Source organism: Hesperophylax consimilis, chromosome 20 (assembly GCF_061612785.1).
Source record: "Hesperophylax consimilis isolate HC1 chromosome 20, BYU_Hcon_1.0, whole genome shotgun sequence".
NCBI lineage: Eukaryota > Metazoa > Arthropoda > Insecta > Trichoptera > Limnephilidae > Hesperophylax > Hesperophylax consimilis.
Window position 1 is genome coordinate 1,517,883 of NC_142855.1, and position 20,230 is coordinate 1,538,112.

The window sequence follows — 20,230 nt, forward strand, 5'->3', positions numbered from 1 at the left end:
CCGGAGTTCCACTGGTTCCACCAACAGTGGAACTCCTTCCCTTCCCCAATCTCTTCGGCATCTACCTATAGGAGGATGCCGGAGTTCCACTGGTTCCACCAACAGTGGAACTCCTTCCCTTCCCCAATCTCTTCGGCATCTGCCTATAGGAGGATGCCGGAGTTCCACTGGTTCCACCAACAGTGGAACACCTTCCCTTCCCCAATCTCTTCGGCATCTACCTATAGGGGGATGCCGGAGTTCCACTGGTTCCACCAACAGCACCCTCCACAAAGAGGACATAGTCCCTGAGGAAAATAATTTCAGCAAGGTTAGTGTGGAAAAAATTATTTATTATATTTTCAAAGTTGTCAATTATCATTGAAGACAGATTTTCTCTTCTTATCTGACTTCTGCTTCTCTAACTTCCTTTTTGTCTTCTCCGTGCTTCGCAGCAACTTCTTAATGCTCTCATCCAAGTCAGGAGTAGCTGTTTCGCCTTCCAATCTCTTGGCATTCCTTGTCTTCATAGGAGTAACACACTCTTCAACCCGTTTCTTGGCTTTCTTGGCAGAAGAACAAGAATCTTCAATTGATTCGGACGCAATGTCTAAAATCTTATTTACCTTCTTCGGTGTGACACTCTCCAACTGATTTTCTTTGGTTTTCTTCACCTTTTTAGCAGATTTGTTGCATTCTTCAAATGATTCTGGGGCAATTTCTTCAATTTTCTTCATTTTTTTAGCAGATTTACTAGATTCTTCAGGTGATTCTGGCATAATTTCTTCAGATTTCTCGAGTTTCTTGGGCGTGACGGTGTCTGACAGCGATAAGTCTTTAGTTTTCTTGTCTTTCTTGGCACTGCGCAGTTCAGATTCAGGTAATGAATGAATAGATTTCCTGAGCTGCCTCGGAGTGTTGATTTCTTCAACACATTTCTTGGCTTTCTTGGGCGTTCTTGATTCTAACTCTGAAATTTCTTTAGAATCCTTGGCTTTCTTGGGAGTTTTGGTACCTTCTTCAGTATTGGCTGAGACGGCATCTAAAATTTTGCGTTTTTTCTTGTTTTTGTCTACCGAGGGAGTAACCACAGGTTCTATTATAGAAATATTTTCTAACTTTTTCTGTTTTTTCTTTTTGCCAGCGCTTTCCTCTCTGAAAGGAAAAAAAAAACAATATGTTAAGACAAGATTTCATTGTTTTTAAACATGTATTTAAGGTGCCGAGAGCCAAAGGAGCTCAAGTGCCAGCAATGCAGTTAAACATGTATTTAAGGCGCCGAGAGCCAAAGGAGCTCAAGTGCCAGCAATGCAATTAAACATGTATTTAAGGCGCCGAGAGCCAAAGGAGCTCAAGTGCCAGCAATGCAATTAAACATGTATTTAAGGCGCCGAGAGCCAAAGGAGCTCAAGTGCCAGCAATGCAATTAAACATGTATTTAAGGCGCCGAGAGCCAAAGGAGCTCAAGTGCCAGCAATGCAATTAAACATGTATTTAAGGCGCCGAGAGCCAAAGGAGCTCAAGTGCCAGCAATGCAATTAAACATGTATTTAAGGCGCCGAGAGCCAAAGGAGCTCAAGTGCCAGCAATGCAATTAAACATGTATTTAAGGCGCCGAGAGCCAAAGGAGCTCAAGTGCCAGCAATGCAATTAAACATGTATTTAAGGCGCCGAGAGCCAAAGGAGCTCAAGTGCCAGCAATGCAATTAAACATGTATTTAAGGCGCCGAGAGCCAAAGGAGCTCAAGTGCCAGCAATGCAATTAAACATGTATTTAAGGCGCCGAGAGCCAAAGGAGCTCAAGTGCCAGCAATGCAATTAAACATGTATTTAAGGCGCCGAGAGCCAAAGGAGCTCAAGTGCCAGCAATGCAATTAAACATGTATTTAAGGCGCCGAGAGCCAAAGGAGCTCAAGTGCCAGCAATGCAATTAAACATGTATTTAAGGCGCCGAGAGCCAAAGGAGCTCAAGTGCCAGCAATGCAATTAAACATGTATTTAAGGCGCCGAGAGCCAAAGGAGCTCAAGTGCCAGCAATGCAATTAAACATGTATTTAAGGCGCCGAGAGCCAAAGGAGCTCAAGTGCCAACAATACAATTTTTGACATTTGAACATAGATTTTTTCTATAAATCGAAATGTGTCATGCCACAAAATCTCAACGCTCAAATATTAATAAATATTTTACATATATTTTCTGTGGCTTCATTGTTTTGAGAGATGACGATATCAAAACAGCTGTCAGATTTGTATAATTAAATATACATTCTCAAAATTAAAATAAACTAAAAACGGTAATTTAGTATTAGTGGTCATGTTCTTAAAATTATTCCTACAGTGTGCCTTATCCAATACAGATCTAATATTATAACACTCGATACACTGTTTATACAAAGTGATGACAAAACTTAGAATAACAATAACAGCAGGACAGGACAAAACAAGAATATTATAATTAATAATATAATATAAAACAGGAGGCAGTTTGTGCTCAGAAATGAGAATCTTCTGAACAGACATTTTAAAAGGTACAATAAGGAGACAACCGAAACCAAACAATTACCGGAAGTTTTAGAAAATGGCTTATTATAAAATATTGAAAAGAAGTTAAGATTTATGAATAGTAGGATTTTGTTAAATATTTTTGTTTTTGAAGCCCGTTTAAGTTCAGCCAAATTCTGGAGATATTACTTATATTTTATATATTACTTCCATGAAGGAAAATAACTCACTTAATTCTAAATTCGTATCATTTTTATAGCGAATGTAACGTGAGGAGTATTATTCAATCAACACAAGACAGCACACCCCTACTGAAGCAATACCAACACTAGCCGAAGTTTGCGTCCGAACGCAAGGTTGCGTATAACATCGTCACGAGCGAACCAAGCAGCACAGCCCCCGCTGCGAGCGGAGAAAGGACGTGAATCTAGGAAGACTTGAATCAAGATACAATCTACTTATTAATTTTAATACTCTTCCTTTTTTGCTTCTGTTCGAGGAACGAGGACTTCGCTATACGTCACCACCGTCTTTCGGCATGACGCAGCAAGGTTTTTGGAAATGATGCGGCGAGTTTTAGATGAATTTGTAACGGACCCTTGAGACACACACGGGAGGAAGCCGAGGATTGAGACAACAAGGTCCATCATACTAATTATATTTGAAATGATTGTGTTAAATATAAAAAGATTTTCGTTATTTATAATATCTGGTAGATAGACTATTTCCGGCAGCGACATCATCCCAAAAACAACAGTCAAACTTTTCGGTGTCAATTTAGATTCAGACTTTTCGTTTAAAAGTCAAATAAATAGGACTGTAAGCACCGGTTTTTTTCACCTAAGACAACTCAAGTCTGTCCGAAGAAACCTTTCTACAGAAGCAACAAAACTACTTATCAACTCTCACGTAGTCTCACGTCTCGATTACTGCAACGGCATTTATGCCAGCCTTCCAAAATATCAAATTGACAAACTTCAATCAGTGTTTAATGCAGCAGCACGGCTCATAACCATATATAACACCTTCGTAACCTTCACTGGCTCAAGTGCCCTGAAAGAATCCAGTACAAACTGTGCTGGATGATGTTTAAATCCATCAATGAAATGGCCCCACCCTACATCTCTGAACTATGCGTCCCGGAAAACACTGGTCTGAGGCAGTCAACTCTTAGATCAGCAACATCATCAGCTGTAGGCAGACTGATGGAACCTAAGCGCAAGCCAAATACTAAGTTTGGTGAAGGCTTGGAATAAACTCCCTCCGGAACTAAGATCCATAACAAGTCCAACAGAATTCAGGTCTAAACTAAAAACTTACCTTTTTAAGCTGTCATACCCTTAAATTAAATATACCATTCCTAAGAGAAAGTCCAGTTATATTCAATTTTTCAATTAAGTCGTAAATCCTGTATCTAAATTTCGCCAATAAACAATTAGATAATGTTAAATAAGTGTTAATCTCAAGTGACCTACCAGCTAAGTATTGTACTGTATATTATCTCCATAAATAGTTAAGTAATAACATAGATCACTGTAGAAATGTATTATAAGTTTGTACAGCGCCCTTGAGGTGATTTTGCACAAAAACGGCGCTATACAAGTCATCCAATTATTATTATTATAGATGCTTATTAGAACAAAACAAATCTTTGAAATCATTGTTGGAATAGCAAAACGTGTTTTGCGGCCGTTAGGTTTTTGTGGCATGCCATTTTTTGATAATGATGTTGTTAGGTTTGTCTGGCATAAGTATTTTGTGACGATAAGGCTTCTGTGGTGGTCATAATTCAAAATTATAGGTATTTAAGTTCACTTCTATGGGAAAAATTTTATGCCAAACAAACTCATGTAACAAATATAACAAATTTAACTTTTCTCAATGTATATTTAGCATAATAAAATTTTTTAAGCAGTAATTAGTCACCTGAAATATCCATACAAAATTGAAAATATAAAAATAAATGCCGCCGACGGGAATTGAACACGCACCTTCTGATATCCGGTCAGGTGCTTTAAAACCACTGAACTATGTCGACTTATTCCTAACACGCCAAATAATTCAATATGTACTTCAATCAACAATTACTGCTAACTATTTTTTTTTTTCGTCTGTTGATTGAAGTACTAGAACATATTGAATTATTTGGCGTGTTGGAAATAAGACGACGTAGCTCAGTGGTCCAGAGCACCGGACCTCACATCAGAAGGTGCGGGTTCAATTCCCGTGGGCGGCATTTATTTTTACATTTTCAATTTGTATGAATATTTCAGGCGACTAATTATTGCTTATAATAATTTGTTATCCTTTGTGCTATGCATAAATAACCTTGTCTTATAAACATTACTTTATCATTATAAAAACATAATTATAAAATTTGTTAATTCCAAAATATTTATAGCTTTAGCGATCGACACTACTAGTATGTTCCAGAAAGAACGCCCATATTAAAATGGACTTGGAAACTTCGCTAAACACATTGGGTTACGTAGTATTACTACAGGCCGCCGCCGTGTACGAGTACCTACTTGCGACGTCCGAAGCAAACTGCCCACGACAATAATGTTGCTGGTTTGACAAAGGATCTAGGCATAATTCAACGCTGCGGAAACTTCTAGAAGGATCTAGTTCCAGCTAGTGCCCGTAGTTTACCAGCTATCTCACACAGCTACTACAACCGCCAGCCTAACTATATAAATAGGCCCGACGCAGTGAGTCTTCAGTCTTCAGTCAACTACTCGCGCGCTTGAAACCTTGACCTAGATATCGCCTGCATTCCACGCTAAATAATATAGTGCTACTCGTATTTACCTCGTAGAGTTAACGCGTTATTATTGTGATTGCGATTGTTCATTTTTAAATAAACGCTCCAACTGAGTAAAACGAGATTTTTATTTTTTAATTAAGGCCATTACCTGAGTTTGGTTAATACCACAGAAGCTTAGGTAACAAAAGAATATCAAGAGCCAACTTTATTCATTTTTCTATTTGCCAAAGAGGCCCAAACTCCACCCTTTTGGAAACCAATAGATATTTTTCTATTTGCCAAAGAGGCCCAAACTCCACCCTTTTGGAAACCAATAGATATTGTTTCCTAAAATATTGATTCAAATAAAACTTAAGAAAATAATTGCCATTTCAATATACGGTAAAAACTTTCAAAACTTTGGTCAGCCATTTTTTGGCATTTTTCTTAAATGGCGCTTGAACTCCTTTGGCGTGCGGCGTCTCACTTGAATTTCACTTTCGTTTTCGGTAACGAATGAATGTAAATCTTGGAAGTGGAAATTGACCCACTTCCTGACATCCGATCGAGCTGAAACTCGGCAGATTGTCTCGATGTCGATGACAATGCATTCTATCAACTTTTGGAAGCAATCACGCACAAACACACCAACATAAAAGCTTTTTCCCAAACCTCACCGCACACCCCTGCTGAGTCCCCCAACCATTAGGCTTCGATGACCAGATCTGAACAGCCAGGCACTACCTCACCACATACCCGAATTGGGGATGCCATAACCTCGCTGCCTCCAGACGGTCGGGAGCAGTTGGGACTCTTGCGCGGTATTCACATAAAAATAAATGAATATAATCACCTAATAACTTCCATGCTCTCGAACAGCTGTTCATACTCGGGGTCGTCCTCTTCAAGCCCACCTTCACCTTGCACTTCTCCTTCCCCTTGAACGTCTCCCTCCTCCTTCAGCTCAGCCTTGATGTCATCTGCATCTCCGGGCAGAGGGTTCGAAGAGGTCCGCACAAGAAAGCATGACAGCTTGGAAGTCATGTATTGCTGCAAATTAAATTGTGTACTTAATTAATGCATATATCGTTTTTAACAGTAACATTGTGGTATACAGTAGTGAACGGTGGAAGGAGGATAATGTTACCGTGCGCAATCCGGCCTGCCCTTGGTGCGCAGTCCGGCCTGCCCTTGGTGCGCAGTCCGGCCTGCCCTTAGCGCGCAGATCCACCATCTGCAGGAAGCCGCGTCCGTTGTAGGTGAGTTGTTTATTTGTAACTAAGGGATGTTACCTTGTGGATTAGATCCTTGGTGGCGTAATCATGGATGCGCAGGTGGCGGTCCAGCGAGGCGGACACCACGAGACCGCTCTCCGGTAGCACTAGCGCCTGCGTGAGGGCGCCGGCACTGCCCTTGAAGGAGCGGTCCGGCCTGCCCTTAGCGCGCAGATCCACCATCTGCAGGAAGCCGCGTCCGTTGCCCACCAGCACCTGTCTGAGATCAAACAAATTATATCGAAAGATTTCGTAAAAGTCTGCGTAAAGCCCTCGAGGACTTCAGCTCCTTAGAACAAATAAGAATTCAAAAAATGTCATGTGGATTGGTTTCCTGATCCTAAAGTCAAACAGATCGGTCCTAACACTTCAAGCCTCGGACGGACATTACTAGCCACAAACATCATATTCCAATAGAGGCTCTGAAGGACATTACTAGCCACAAACATCATATTCTATTAGAGGCTCTGAAGGACATTACTAGCCACAAACATCATATTCCATTAGAGGCTCTGAAGGACATTACTAGCCACAAACATCATATTCCAATAGAGGCTCTGAAGGACATTACTAGCCACAAACATCATATTCTATTAGAGGCTCGGAAGGACATTACTAGCCACAAACATCATATTCCATTAGAGGCTCTGAAGGACATTACTAGCCACATACATCATATTCCAATAGAGGCTCTGAAGGACATTACTAGCCACAAACATCATATTCTATTAGAGGCTCTGAAGGACATTACTAGCCACAAACATCATATTCCATTAGAGGCTCTGAAGGACATTACTAGCCACAAACATCATATTCCAATAGAGGCTCTGAAGGACATTACTAGCCACAAACATCATATTCTATTAGAGGCTCGGAAGGACATTACTAGCCACAAACATCATATTCCATTAGAGGCTCTGAAGGACATTACTAGCCACATACATCATATTCCAATAGAGGCTCTGAAGGACATTACTAGCCACAAACATCATATTCTATTAGAGGCTCTGAAGGACATTACTAGCCACAAACATCATATTCCATTAGAGGCTCTGAAGGACATTACTAGCCACAAACATCATATTCCAATAGAGGCTCTGAAGGACATTACTAGCCACAAACATCATATTCTATTAGAGGCTCGGAAGGACATTACTAGCCACAAACATCATATTCTATTAGAGGCTCTGAAGGACATTACTAGCCACAAACATCATATTCCAATAGAGGCTCTGAAGGACATTACTAGCCACAAACATCATATTCTATTAGAGGCTCTGAAGGACATTACTAGCCACAAACATCATATTCCATTAGAGGCTCTGAAGGACATTACTAGCCACAAACATCATATTCCAATAGAGGCTCTGAAGGACATTACTAGCCACAAACATCATATTCTATTAGAGGCTCGGAAGGACATTACTAGCCACAAACATCATATTCTATTAGAGGCTCTGAAGGACATTACTAGCCACAAACATCATATTCCAATAGAGGCTCTGAAGGACATTACTAGCCACAAACATCATATTCTATTAGAGGCTCTGAAGGACATTACTAGCCACAAACATCATATTCCATTAGAGGCTCTGAAGGACATTCTAGCCACAAACATTATATTCCATTAGAGGCTTTGAAGGACATTACTAGCCACAAACATCATATTCCATTAGAGGTTCTGAAGGACATTCTAGCCACAAACATTATATTCCATTAGAGGCTCTGAAGGACATTACTAGCCACAAACATCATATTCCATTAGAGGCTCTGAAGGACATTACTAGCCACAAACATCATATTCCATTAGAGGCTCTGAAGGACATTACTAGCCACAAACATAATATTCCATTAGAGGCTCTGAAGGACATTACTAGCCAAAAACATCATATTCCATTAGAGGTTCTGAAGGACATTCTAGCCACAAACATTATATTCCATTAGAGGCTCTGAAGGACATTACTAGCCACAAACATCATATTCCATTAGAGGCTCTGAAGGACATTACTAGCCACAAACATCATATTCCATTAGAGGCTCTGAAGGACATTACTAGCCACAAACATCATATTCTATTAGAGGCTCTGAAGGACATTACTAGCCACAAACATCATATTCCAATAGAGGCTCTGAAGGACATTACTAGCCACAAACATCATATTCCATTAGAGGCTCTGAAGGACATTACTAGCCACAAACATCATATTCCATTAGAGGCTCTGAAGGACATTCTAGCCACAAACATTATATTCCATTAGAGGCTTTGAAGGACATTACTAGCCACAAACATCATATTCCATTAGAGGCTCTGAAGGACATTACTAGCCACAAACATCATATTCCATTAGAGGCTCTGAAGGACATTACTAGCCACAAACATCATATTCCATTAGAGGCTCTGAAGGACATTACTAGCCACAAACATCATATTCCATTAGAGGCTCTGAAGGACATTACTAGCCACAAACATCATATTCCATTAGAGGCTCTGAAGGACATTACTAGCCACAAACATCATATTCCATTAGAGGCTCTGAAGGACATTACTAGCCACAAACATCATATTCCATTAGAGGCTCTGAAGGACAGATTTGACCGGGGTCGTTATAAAAGTATTATTATTTTGTTCGTCGTTCATCACTTTCTGTGCAACTGTGGAATGATTTTGAATACAATATCAAGTGACTGGCGACGAAGACAGAAATATTGTTCGTCTTTATATTTACAAGCATAAAAACGACCTTAAGAAGATTTTGAATTCATTCATACAACGAAATAAATGTTAATTATAGAGCATTCGTTGCTGCCAAAGGAACCACATGAGTGTACCTACATCGCGAGGCGAGGTAGATACATCGCTTACCGCCCGCCGCTGGGCCGATGTCACTGCCCCGCCGCCCGCTCACCCGGCAGCTCGCACAGAGCAGAAAGTTACCGTAAACCCGTGCCACAGCTAGAGCAAAGGAAGGCGAAACAACTCAAGTTTCTGGGACCATCGACAAGGGGAAGAGGCCGCTGTTTGGCCCATCTAAACTGAAGAAGATGTCAACTCCCGTTGCCCAACCTACCGATACTGTAACATCGAAGACTGCAGAAACCGATACAGCAGAATCCGAATCTGAAACAGAAGCTTATACCTCCACTTCGGCTAACCCCAATTGGCGCCGAGTCACGCATAGGAATAGTCATGGACGACCAGTACTTCATGGTACCGCGACTGAGCATAAAGGCCTCATAGCCGTTGAAAGGCGCAAGTATATTCATGCCTGGCAATTCGATGTCAACACTACGGTTGAGGATATTGTAAAATTCCTTCTCAATATAAACAAAGAAATTGTTTACGATGTTGTCAAATTGACAGCCAAAGCTGACTACGCCTCTTTCCGGATCGGAGTCCCGGAATCGAAGCTTTCGTTTTATATGGACCCGAACATATGGCCAAATCATGTTGCATCCAATGAGTGGTTTTTTCGGAGAAATGTTGCAACCAATGATGAAACGAAACACTCTAAGAGTGACAAGTAATTCTAACCTCTCTATCTATTATCAAAACGTTTGAGGGCTAAATACGAAATTGGCAGTATTTAAAAACAACCTATTTGCTCGAGATAGCTTAGATTTAATAGCAATCACTGAATCGTGGCTGAAACCAAGTGTGCATAATTCAGAGCTATTTCCAGAGAATTATGTTGTCTTTCGTCGTGACCGCCTCACACGAGCGGGGGGTGTCGTCCTGGCTGTTCGTGCTGATTCTGTAACCCATGCTGAGAGGATTTCTTCAATGGACACTGAATCCCTGTGGGTGAAGCTATCCTTGAAATCTTCAACTGTTTTCGTATGTGTGATATATGTGCCACCTCGTTCTTCAACTTCGTTATACTACAACATGTTCGAAAAAATAGAAAGTAATTATAATCTTCTCAGTGACAAAAATATCTTAATATTAGGTGATTTGAACCTCCCTTCCTGTAACTCCAATATTGTGAACATGTTTAATTATTTTAAATGTTTCTACGGTTTGCAAGAATATAACTTGATATGTAATGATTATAATAACACTCTGGATATAGTTTTATGTAATGCCAAGGATCTTGTAAAGTGTGTTGAGAAATGTCATGACCCTATTACAAACGAGGACAAGCACCACCCTGCTTTGTCTAGAAGTATTAGTGAGACTCACTCAGGTGTTTCAAGTTCATGTCTAAACCCAAGTCCAATAGAAGTTCCCTCCTATCACGGAGCTAGAACCATAAACGCATGGAGATTCAGCAAAGGAAATTTCCACTTATTATATGAATTGCTTTCTGAATGCTCATGGCAACCGGTCTGCCAAAGTTCAACAGACATAAATGCATTATGTACAAATTTTTACAATTCAATTTACAATATATTCGACAAGTGTATACCCATTTCCACACCTCGCAAACAGAGTATATCCTAAGTGGTACATAAATAGTATCATTTCAAATATTAAAATTAAACATATTTTTCATAAGCAATGGAAAAAAACACGTCACAACTTGGACTATGCTAATTTTTCAGCCTATCGCTCCATCGTAAAACATGAAATCAGTGAAGCTTTTAAAAATCATTTAACTTCAATGGAAGAAAAATTATCTATCGATCCCAAACAGTTTTGGAAGTACATTAAGGATCTAAAAAAATCCAACAACTCATTCAAGTCTATGATTCTTGACGGAGAGGAATTGACTACTGATGATAAAATCGCTAATAGTTTTGCGACCTTTTTTTCATCTGTTTACAAAAATGCCCAACCAACTCTCAATATTGACTCTACCCTTCACACTGTACAGATTGGGCCCTCATTCGACCTGGTCAGTATTTCAGAAAAAGATGTTAAGGAGGCACTCTCAAATTTAAAGAAACCTCACTCCATCGGTCCTGACAATATTCCAACATTTATACTAAAGGGTTGTTCCGACCTTTTAATACCACCATTATGTCATCTCTTCAATGTATGCCTAAAAAACGGGATTCTCCCAGACATCTGGAGATTAACTAAAATAACCCTTATCTACAAGAAGGGAGACAAACGCGATATCCGGAATTATCGACCAGTTGCCGTTCTATGTTCCATCATGAAAATATTCGAGAAAATTCTATATAAATATATACTTAATCACGTTAATCCAATTCTTGATGACCGTCAATATGGTTTTAGACCCCGGATGTCAGTAACATCAAACCTCTTATGCATCTCAGATTTCTTATCACAAACTCTCGACAATCGGGGACAGGTGGATGTTGCTTATTTCAACCTGGAAAAAGCATTCGACAAGGTTGACAACATTCTTCTAAATAAGATAGCTTCATTTGGTTTTTCCAAAAGACTACTCTGTTTTTTTGCTTCATATTTTCGAAATCGTAGACAGTTTGTTTATTATAAGGGTTCCAGTTTTTGGAATTCATAGTTTTTTCTGGAGTTCCTCAGGGGTCTATCCTTGGACCACTTCTGTTTCTGATTTTTATTAACGATATTGGTTCAGTCATCACATATTCGCTGTATTTACTATTTGCAGATGACTTGAAACTATATCGCTCAATAAAAAACCATCTTGACTGTATTCTCCTTCAACGTGACATTGACTGCGTCTCAAACTGGGCCAAAATAAATGGCTTGAACTTCAGTATACCCAAGTGCAATACCGTCTCGTATACAAGATCAAAGAAACCGCATGTATTTGAATATACAATCAATGAAATTATTCTCCAACACCTAAACCAAATCAAAGATCTAGGAGTTATTTACGACAGCAAACTAACTTTTCACCAACACATCGATGATTTAATAAGCAGAGCATACAGGCTTCTCGGCTTCGTAATTAGGAACTCATATCCGTTTCGTAACACAAAAACACTGACGTTATTATATAACACACTAGTCCTAAGTGTACTTGAATCAAACTCGATCATCTGGGCTCCACATGAATTAACATACACTTTACGCATTGAAAGAGTCCATAAAATTTTTTTAAGGTTTTTATTCTCGCGGCTCTATGGACGTTACCCTTCGATTTACATATTAGGCATGACCAATTACCACTCCCTAGAGACACGTAGAGGTATTGCTTTGCTTAAATATTTTTTCCAACTAATAAACGGTCACTTATCTAATAATGAGATACTGGCCCAATTAAATTTTGTTTGTACCAGAGTCTCACTCTCGAGGACGTCATCACAATCTTCTATATAGTAGAGCAAGCCGCACTAATTTATTAATGAACTCACCTGTAGGGAGAGCTAAGTACTTTTTGAATGCGGTAGATAAAAAATTAGATTTATTTTTTGTGTCCTATAGCGCATTTGCGAGATTTTTGGCATTGCATATACACTGCATAAATGGTACAATTATAACGTCTTAGGCTTTATTACCTGTAATTGTTATAAATAAATGTACAAATTATATAAAAAAATAAAAAAAAAATGAGAAAGATGTCAAATTGAACGCTAAATCATTTCTAACGCATTTCGGTTGTAAATTGTAGTAATGAATATAGTTGTTGCTGAGGAATACTTGTCGCAGGTGGATGAGTTTGTGTATTTAGGAAGTATGTTCTAGAGAGATGGGAAGGCTGACAGAGATATTGAAACAAGGGGAAATGCAGGGAACTCCATTCATGGAGGACTGAACGCTGTTGGCGCTAACTAAACACTGTCCAAAGAAGCCAAGCTAGCAGACCACAATGAAGGGCTGGTACCTACCCTGATGTAGGAAGTATGTTCTAGAGAGATGGGAAGGCTGACAGAGATATTGAAACAAGGGGAAATGCAGGTAACTCCATTCATGGAGGACTGAACGCTGTTGGCGCTAACTAAACACTGTCCAAAGAAGCCAAGCTAGCAGACCACAATGAAGGGCTGGTACCTACCCTGATGTAGGAAGTATGTTCTAGAGAGATGGGAAGGCTGACAGAGATATTGAAACAAGGGGAAATGCAGGTAACTCCATTCATGGAGGACTGAACGCAGTTGGCGCTAACTAAACATTGTCCAAAGAAGCCAAGCTAGCAGTCCACAATGGAGGGCTGGTACCTACCCTGATGTAGGAAGTATGTTCTAGAGAGATGGGAAGGCTGACAGAGATATTGAAACAAGGGGAAATGCAGGTAACTCCATTCATGGAGGACTGAACGCAGTTGGCACTAACTAAACACTGTCCAAAGAAGCCAAGCTAGCAGTCCACAATGGAGGGCTGGTACCTACCCTGATGTAGGAAGTATGTTCTAGAGAGATGGGAAGGCTGACAGAGATATTGAAACAAGGGGAAATGCAGGGAACTCCATTCATGGAGGACTGAACGCAGTTGGCACTAACTAAACACTGTCCAAAGAAGCCAAGCTAGCAGTCCACAATGGAGGGCTGGTACCTACCCTGATGCATGGAACTGGCAGAGAAAGGATGAAAGTAAACTGAATGCTGTTGAAATGAGATCCCTGAGGCGTATGTGTAGTAAAATGATGAATGATTGTGTTAAAAATGCAAGGCTGATGTAAGCATAATGACCAAGATTAAGAAAGGGCCGCTCAGATGGTTTAGTCATGTAGAGCGAATGAACGAAGAAGGAGTCTAAGGTGACGAGAACGTGAATGCTAAAAGAAGTCGCGGTCACTAGAGGAAGACATAGAACTATCGACCATAGACAGAATCACAGAAGGGTGTGTATGAGACGACGTATGAATGTGAATGAAGGGCGTGATGGTTAGATAGCAAAAGTAGTGTAAAATAATTGGCAAGTTAACTGACTTGTCGGTGAGGCCTGTAGTGATGCAGGTATTGGCCTGTCCCGGGAAGTCAACCGAACAGACGGGCCGACGCTGGGCGCGCGCGTCGTACAACCTGCAATCAGAACACAGGTTACACACACTATAACTGTTGGGAAGTCAACCGAACAGACGGGCCGACGCTGGGCGCGCGCGTCGTACAACCTGCAATCAGAACACAGGTTACACACACTGTAACTGTTGGGAAGTAAGAGCTTGCGTGGAAGTCCGCAAGATGGAGCCAGTGGCCAGTTGTCGCCAGGGCCAGTGGGAAGGCTCCCAGACAAACTGACTGTTCTAATTAGCCAGCTTCTAGTTAGGTCGACTATTGAGTAACCATAAACTCCTTCCAAGACGAGTTGGAGACCTGTTTGTACGAACACAACAATAACTATTTCAGGAAGAGACATAACTGGATGTCCATCTGATTTATCTCCTCGGGTCACAGGTATATTCAGTCAAAGACAGTCAAACATTAACAATAAATTAAAATGGCTAATGATTAAAAACACACTTATTTTATTTATAATTCGTCACTGCTGGACACACTGACCCACTTTTAAGGTTAAACGCAACGCTCGTTGTATTCTACGTGTTCACAGATGGCGTTAATTAATTAATTTTGTTTAAATACGCTCTTGCAAGGTATTGCTTTACAATATTAAGACAAATTATTTTTATAAGCAATAATTGTTCGCCTGAAACACTCATCCACATTGAAAAAATTTCCTGATAAAAAATACATGACGCCAACGGGACTCGAACCCGTGTCCATTCGATTTCCGGTCGAAAGCTCTGACCACTGAGCTATGGGGGCTTATTTCTTACCCGCGAAATTATTCAATATATGCTAGTGTTTCATTCAACAATTACTGCTTGTTACATTTTTTCACCTGAGAACAACCAACTTTATTTTATATGAGAAAGGCATTGTAAGTGCTAAATCTCTCACTAGATGGCGTTGAGACAAATTGTCTACATTTTTAGGTGAAATACTTCAGAGTATTTAAATGGTCAGAGCTTTCGACCGGAAATCGAATGGACACGGGTTCGAGTCCCGTTGGCGTCATGTATTTTTTATCAGGAAATTTTTTCAATGTGGATGAGTGTTTCAGGCGAACAATTATTGCTTATAAAAATAATTGTTATCTTTTGTGCTATGCATAAATAAAATCTTGTCTTAAAAACATTAATTTATCAATAAATAATAACAAATTATTTGTTTGCGCCCTCATATACGCAATATGAATATGAATAAATAGTTTTGTGCATATAAAAACTCAATTCTATCGAGAAAGGCATACAAATACAATATTGGATTGTAAAATATTATTGAGTTTTTATATGGACAAAACTATTTATTCATATTCATATTGCGTATATGAGCGTATTTAAACAAAGTTAATTAATTAACGCCATCTGTGAACACGTAGAATACAACGAGCGTTGCGTTTAACCTTAAAGTTTGCCAATTTAAACCAAATGAATATATAAATATAGAACACCTTGAAGGGTGGGGTTCCTAACTGACCTGACAACCCCGTAGCGGGAACACATGGCCACCAGCTGACCTCCCTCGTGAGGCAGGAAGGTGAGGTCGGACACCCACACGGGGACACGCAGCTGCAGCCAGTCGTGGGGCACGTTCTTGGCCTCGAAGGTCATCTTCTGCTGCTCCAGGTCCCACAGTTTCAGTTCGTTCTCCTTCCCGCCCGTGCCTGCGAGTCCATCCATTCACACATTATTATTTACAATTCAATATTACTTCCTCGGGTTCATTTGTTCAGTTTTGCAAATAAACAACTCCCTTACCGTCATAGTTACAAATATGAACTAAACGGTGTCAGAAAGAGAAAACACCAGGCTTTATAATATCATCAACAGCAATTCACTGCGTAAATCATATTATTTGACCACTTTTCAGGAACAACAAGAAACTGGGGCTGATTTTACACAAATTTTTATTATTTATTCATTTATTTAACGCCCAGAGGGCTTTAACATGTAGGCGGTACAATTTTAATGACAGTTTTGAAACGTGAGAAAGAAATATTAAAAATAAAAGAACATAAATTAAAAAAATACAGCTATTTGAATGGCTTACAAAAATATAACTTCCATTTAGGAAAAGTGTTTAAGGCGATGCACTACGTCGAGTAATATTTTAAATGGAGCCGCTATCAATAACAACCCTTACGTAGATGGCGATAAGGTTTAAATTCCCGCTTAACACCACCCGCCTGATTTGATTTATGCTTGAAAAAAACATGGCCAAAACGTACCTTTTATTTTATTTTGTGGATGTTCAGGCATAAATATGTAAAGAAAAATATAATTTTCTTTAATTCAAGGCAATGCCGAGCTTGTCTCGTCATTGTGGCTGTGTTTGTCGTGGACTGGCTGGATGTGCGCCACAGTACCTACACAGTCGACTCGTCGTAATCTATGGTGACATAGTAAAAATAATCTATGGGTTGTGACAAGGCAGATTGATGGGAATAATTTAAATAATTTGTAAGTGCTATTGTGATTGTGATAAAGGAATTGACATAACAAATTAATAACATTAAATGTCGTTTCTTTCATTACAGGTAATGTTTTGTTACTGAATGCTTTCTTTATGTAAATCTTGTGAGATTAACTAAATAAACCTCTTCTTTCATTACAGAGAAACTCAATTGTGTTTTAATTGACTGTCATTCAAATCACAAGGAAAATATCATTATAAATATTTAATTTTTTTCTGATCATTTTATAAATAACTTAATTTGCCACATTATAAAATAAAATTATAACCTAAAATGGGTTCCTAAGTAGAAGATTTTGAACTTTAAAGCAGTTTTCATAGGCCTTATACATTCTTTTTTTCTGGGCTTATAAAAAGACTTATCTAAAAATACTCGATTATTTCAAAGGCCAAGATGTATTCTACTCGCAGTATTTAATTAAAGCATCTGATACATTTCTAGGCGACCAAATTTTCAAACCAAAAACACATGATTTTGCATTACTACGTATGGCATCGCCTTAAATAAGTCTTTTACGTAATCCACAAAATTTGCAAAGTTAATATTAAATATATGGACATCACCTAAGTATTGGTTTCCCATAGTGTGAAACCGTTGTTTTGGAGAGTTATGTGTGTTGCAGTGGAATAGTGTATTTTGTCGTGTTGTTATTGTAGGTATTCCTAAGTTTATGAGTTGCAGAAGTTCGCAACAGTCGAATTTAGAGTTAAGAATCTTGAATAAAAAAGTTAAGTCGTTTATTTTACGCCTGTCTTCCGTTGTGTGTATTTTTAGATTTTTTAATAAGAAATGATATTGTAAGTCTTCTAGTGGGATATTTAATTTAAAATTTATAAAAATTTACAAATGAAAGGTAATTGATATGCCCGGTGATACTATATCCTACATTACTCCAACAGATGGTTTGTTACCTCCGTCGAACGGCATTGCAGGATGATTACGCGGTGATGTTCTATGAAACCAAAGGTTCCGACAACGGTTCAATTAGAGAAATATTTTATTATTTGTTTTATATGAAACGAGAGAAAAGTGAAGTGAAAGTAAGCTTATATACAGGGTGTATTGGCACGTACCCGACAAACTTTAACCAGCTATTCCTTAGCACATTTGGAGTAAAAAATGTTATGGGCACTTTGCTGTCCGGTAACATTTTTTTTCCATTAAAAACAAAAAATAAATAAAAAAAATCCACACTCCGTCACTGTCATTTGTATCTCTTGTTCAACAGCTGTTATTAGCAAGTGTGTCAGAAAGTGTCCTCGCTCTTTCGTACACACTAAATAATAATAGTTAAAAATGAGACGATTGGTGCCGTGCCATTTCGTTGTGATTGTAAAAGCGCGCCAACCATAGACATATGAATATTAGTAGACCTGCCCTAAGTGATTAAAAGCGTATTATTCCCCACTCCCCATACCGGTTCCATTGGAGCCGGCTGGGCTCGCGTATGGCTTCCCGTGAATCTTGAGAATGTGACGTCATCATTCTTGTTCCAACTAGCGTCGAGCTATGGTCGAGGCATTTTACGAAATAACACGGCAAAATGGTTGCTTGTGATATGAAAACTTGTAAAAATAGATGTGAAAAAGAGAATAAACCCAATTGTCGTATTACATTCCATATATAAGCATTATTTTACTTTATTTTAAGCTTATTCACACCGTATTATATGGATCAGTTTTAGAAACATATACTATCACATCACAATGTAGCGATTCTCAAGTGTGCTCATCGTTGTTTACTGGGGTAAGTAAATTATGAAACATTTGTAAAAGTGTCTTAACTAAATACTCTGAAACTAACTACGACTCTGAAAATAGAAGAAATTTACTTTGCCGAATTTGGACTTCGCAAATTAGTTCATAACGTGGCGAGTAATTTGCGCTCCCATGTAAAAATGTCTATTCATTCAAAAGCAGATTTTACTTTTAAGAACTAAATGGTGATATTATAATGCGAGATGCCTATTTACTGTCAGATTGATTTATTGACGAATCACAGTCAGCTTTACCCCCTTCGTTCTTCAACAGTTGATTTTACCCCTCACCTTTAATTTCTAGTCTATATATTCTTATGTCTGTGGCGCCAATGTAGGTACGTGCGTACATTATTCAACGAAACTCGAACAAAATATTGCCAGACGGGTTTTTAAACTTTGACAAAGGATAAAACATTGGTGAAAATATAAATAATAATTTTTTTTATTAAAAAAAAATGTTACCAGACAGCAAAGTGCCCGTAACATTTTTTACTCCAAATGTGCCAAGGAATAGCTGGTTAAAGTTTGTCGGGTACGTGCCGATACACCCTGTATGTTGTTTTGCGCCCTTGAGTTGATTTTGTACAAAAACGGAGCTATACAAATCATCTTATTTATTCAAATGCCATAAAATGGCTTTTACAATAAAGTGATAATCGAATTACAAGCGTACAGTGAACAGAATAATAATAGCAATAAATTAAAGAACAATTAATGTGTAAACAAAAGCACTATTGCAAGTGATGCAGTTATTAATATAAGTGCTGTAAGACAATGCATTATTGTATTTTTGTTATTTGTTTTTGGGGTGTTATGCCGTGTTGCGCTTACTCCGTCTTTAGCCAACTTTTCGGACAGCATTGCAGTGTCCATCATCAGGGAAGATGTGTTATTGTTGTGTGTTAGTTGAACACATCTACTACTTCAGAGAAAACATTGCCAACTGCATGCAATCCAGGTATAAGCGAGTTGTCCTGATATTATAATAACATTGGTTAGAACTCTTGTATATCACACAAAGAAGAACAGGTTACCTATAATATTCTTGCTGTACGGACAGTGCACCATTCGCTCCAGATTGTCTCCGGCGTTAATCTCAAAGCCATTGCTGAGTTTGGACTTCCAGACCCTGACTATCCCCGACTCCACAGCCCCCATGATGGCATCGTCGTATACCGCCACGCTGTGCAGTCGCCCCTTGCCAAAGTCTATGTCCGCCTAAACAACATCGTTATTATAATTAGATATCAATATATGCAATAAACAATGGCGGAGTATAACAGTAACAGGGTTCGGTTGTCCCAGGCCAGCACCACCTCCGTCTGCTCGGGGTCTCGGAAGGCCAGGCAGGTGATGCCCTCGCCCTTCTGCAGAGACTTGACGTCTCGCAGGTGGCGGGAGGTGTCTTTGGTAGATTCTAAGTAAGTTGTCACTTAATAACCCTGATTTAAAGTGAAGAGTTTACCTTGTAGGTCAACTGGTCGGTGAGCAGACTGTAGACCTCGAGGGTTCGGTTGTCCCTGGCCAGCACCACCTCCGTCTGCTCGGGGTCTCGGAAGGCCAGGCAGGTGATGCCCTCGCCCTTCTGCAGAGACTTGACGTCTCGCAGGTGGCGGGAGGTGTCTTTGGTAGATTCTAAGTAAGTTGTCACTTAATAACCCT

At 39.3% G+C, this 20,230-nt stretch overlaps 1 protein-coding gene across 1 annotated transcript; it reads right to left on the reverse strand.

Annotated features, from left to right (window-relative positions):
* Positions 1–320: 320 nt before the first annotated feature.
* LOC149413885 (uncharacterized) lies at positions 321–20,207 on the reverse strand (the record flags this gene model as incomplete). The annotated part of the gene is made up of 7 exons (XM_089643907.1): positions 321–1,134; positions 6,080–6,276; positions 6,519–6,720; positions 14,265–14,357; positions 15,813–15,999; positions 19,603–19,786; positions 20,034–20,207. Coding segments are annotated over 7 exons (1,821 nt in total), but the record flags the coding sequence as incomplete, so codon positions are not given.
* Positions 20,208–20,230: the final 23 nt, after the last annotated feature.